This window comes from Pinus tabuliformis, chromosome Q (genome assembly GCF_031772625.1).
Source record: "Pinus tabuliformis cultivar Carrire ecotype Pingquan chromosome Q, CPIR1, whole genome shotgun sequence".
Classification (NCBI taxonomy): Eukaryota; Viridiplantae; Streptophyta; class Pinopsida; order Pinales; family Pinaceae; genus Pinus; species Pinus tabuliformis.
Window position 1 is genome coordinate 1259344811 of NC_142296.1, and position 1907 is coordinate 1259346717.

Sequence of the window (1907 nt, forward strand, 5' to 3'; positions counted from 1 at the left end):
TTTACATCTTAAGACATTTGATTCATGTCTAAGCTTAGTAGATTCAGAATTAAATAAATCTATATTAGTATTAATCAATAAAAAAATCATTGTATTCACTCATTGTTATTAAAAATAATTTTGTAATTGTTAAAATATAACATATAAAATTATTTTTAAAAATTATATTAAGTTTCATATATATATATATATATATTTTAAGGTTCAGCGAGGCTTTAAATTAATAAAATACAAATAGAATACATGATGCAGAGTGGGAGTCGATGGGACCTCCCTGTGTCTGCCTTTGAAAAGCTAGCAGGTCTAGTCTCTGCTTTCATTCTCTCCTCTCTCTTTTTATTTTTGTGTGGATCTCTTACAGCTTAGATAGATGTCAGTGAAGGGATATTTGGAAGAATCCAAGTAACTTGGCTTTCGCTAAGCTTGTTGGTCTGCCCTGTTTATGGTATAGCATTTCTCTCTGAGTCCCCCCTCCTTCAGGTCTTGCCAGAGGATATGATAGTCTTCACTATTGGACTGAACGCCCACATTGGCTATGGTGTCGGCAAACTTGTTTGCAGTTCTTCTGACTGCTTGAAAGGTGATGCCTTGAATGTTGGTGAGATGGACTTGCAGATCCTTCAGAATTGCCGAGAGCCTCCAGCTGGGTGTGATCTTGTCCACCTGCTTGCCATTTTGAAGTTTCCTCATCATCTTGATGATTATCTCTGAGTCTCCTTCCACTATCAGGGGTAGGAATTTGTATTGGTCAGCCAAGGTGATGCCTTTGATGAGAGCAATCAGTTCTGCAACGTTATTGGTGTTATTTCCCAGATTTCCATGGTAGATGAGCTGGATGTTCCCCAGATGGTCCATGATTGCTCCGTCGTACCCGGCTTTTCCCAGGTTTTTCTTTGACGCACCATCAAAGTTTAGTTTGAACGCTGGAAATGGCGATGTTCCCCATTTGTCCCGCTTCACCGCTTGCGTGGTCTGGTTCCTGTCTGTGTGATTAGTTCGGGCTTGGAGTTTGAGGAGTTGGATAATCCTATGGTCCTTTGGAGACAGGTTCCCCTCTTGCTGCTTTATGTCCATGGCGTGGATTGTTTCTGTTATTAACTGCCTTGATTTTTCCATTAACCTGTCCACTGTCATCGCAGAGTTTTTAAATATTCGAGCATTGCGCTCTTTCCATAGGATCCAGACCACAGCTCCCGGAATAAGGTTCCATGCTCTGTTGATCAGATTGTTGTTGGACATGGTTATTCACTAATTGCTCAAGGTAAGACCGATCGAGTCTCTATTTCTGTCGGTTTGCCTGAAGTTAAAAGCCATATCCTCCCACAACGCGCAGGCTATGGGGCATGTATTGAGAATGTGGTTGAGCGTTTCATTTTCATTCTCGCAAAGGGCGCATCTGGAGGGTCCGATGAAGCCCCGTCGCTGTAGATTGTTCCATGTGAGCGCTCTGTTGTGCATGACGAGCCAGGAGAACAGAGTTATTTTGGGCCAATTGCCTCTGTTCCATAGGGCGTGCCATCTGGGGTCCGGTTGCCAGTCTGGTGAAGCAGCGCTAATTTTATATGCTTCCTTTAGATTGAAAGTTCCTTTTGAATTGTTTCCCCATCGCAGGATGTCTTCCCTGGTCGAGGTGAGGATTCTGCGTTGTTCTAGCTGCTGAAGGATCTGTTCGATGTTTCCATTGTTGTTTTGGGTTGGCCATTGATCTTTGGCTAGCCATTTTTGCCAGGTTGTGCGCACTGTTTGAAGTTGTCAGTAATATTCTACCTTTATTAGCCCTGCCCCTTGCATTTCATTTTTGAGTGTAGTCCAATCTGGGTGGTCCAGAGGATGGAGTTGCTGCCAGGCATCCTCCCAAAATAGGGCAGTGTTGCCTTGGTGCACTTCCCAGAAGCAATGCTGTTGAA

General features: G+C 43.1%; 1 protein-coding gene across 1 annotated transcript; it reads right to left on the reverse strand.

The window, feature by feature from the left end:
- Positions 1 to 417: 417 nt before the first annotated feature.
- Positions 418 to 1239, reverse strand: LOC149224383 (uncharacterized). Its single transcript, XM_089388169.1, has one exon. The coding sequence runs from the start codon at positions 1237 to 1239 to the stop codon at positions 418 to 420; it is 822 nt and encodes a 273-aa protein (XP_089244295.1).
- Positions 1240 to 1907: the final 668 nt, after the last annotated feature.

Excerpts from the sequence above, each read along its gene's own strand:
- LOC149224383 (XM_089388169.1), bottom strand. The coding sequence starts at position 1,239 with ATGTCCAACAACAATCTGATCAACAGAGCATGGAACCTTATTCCGGGA.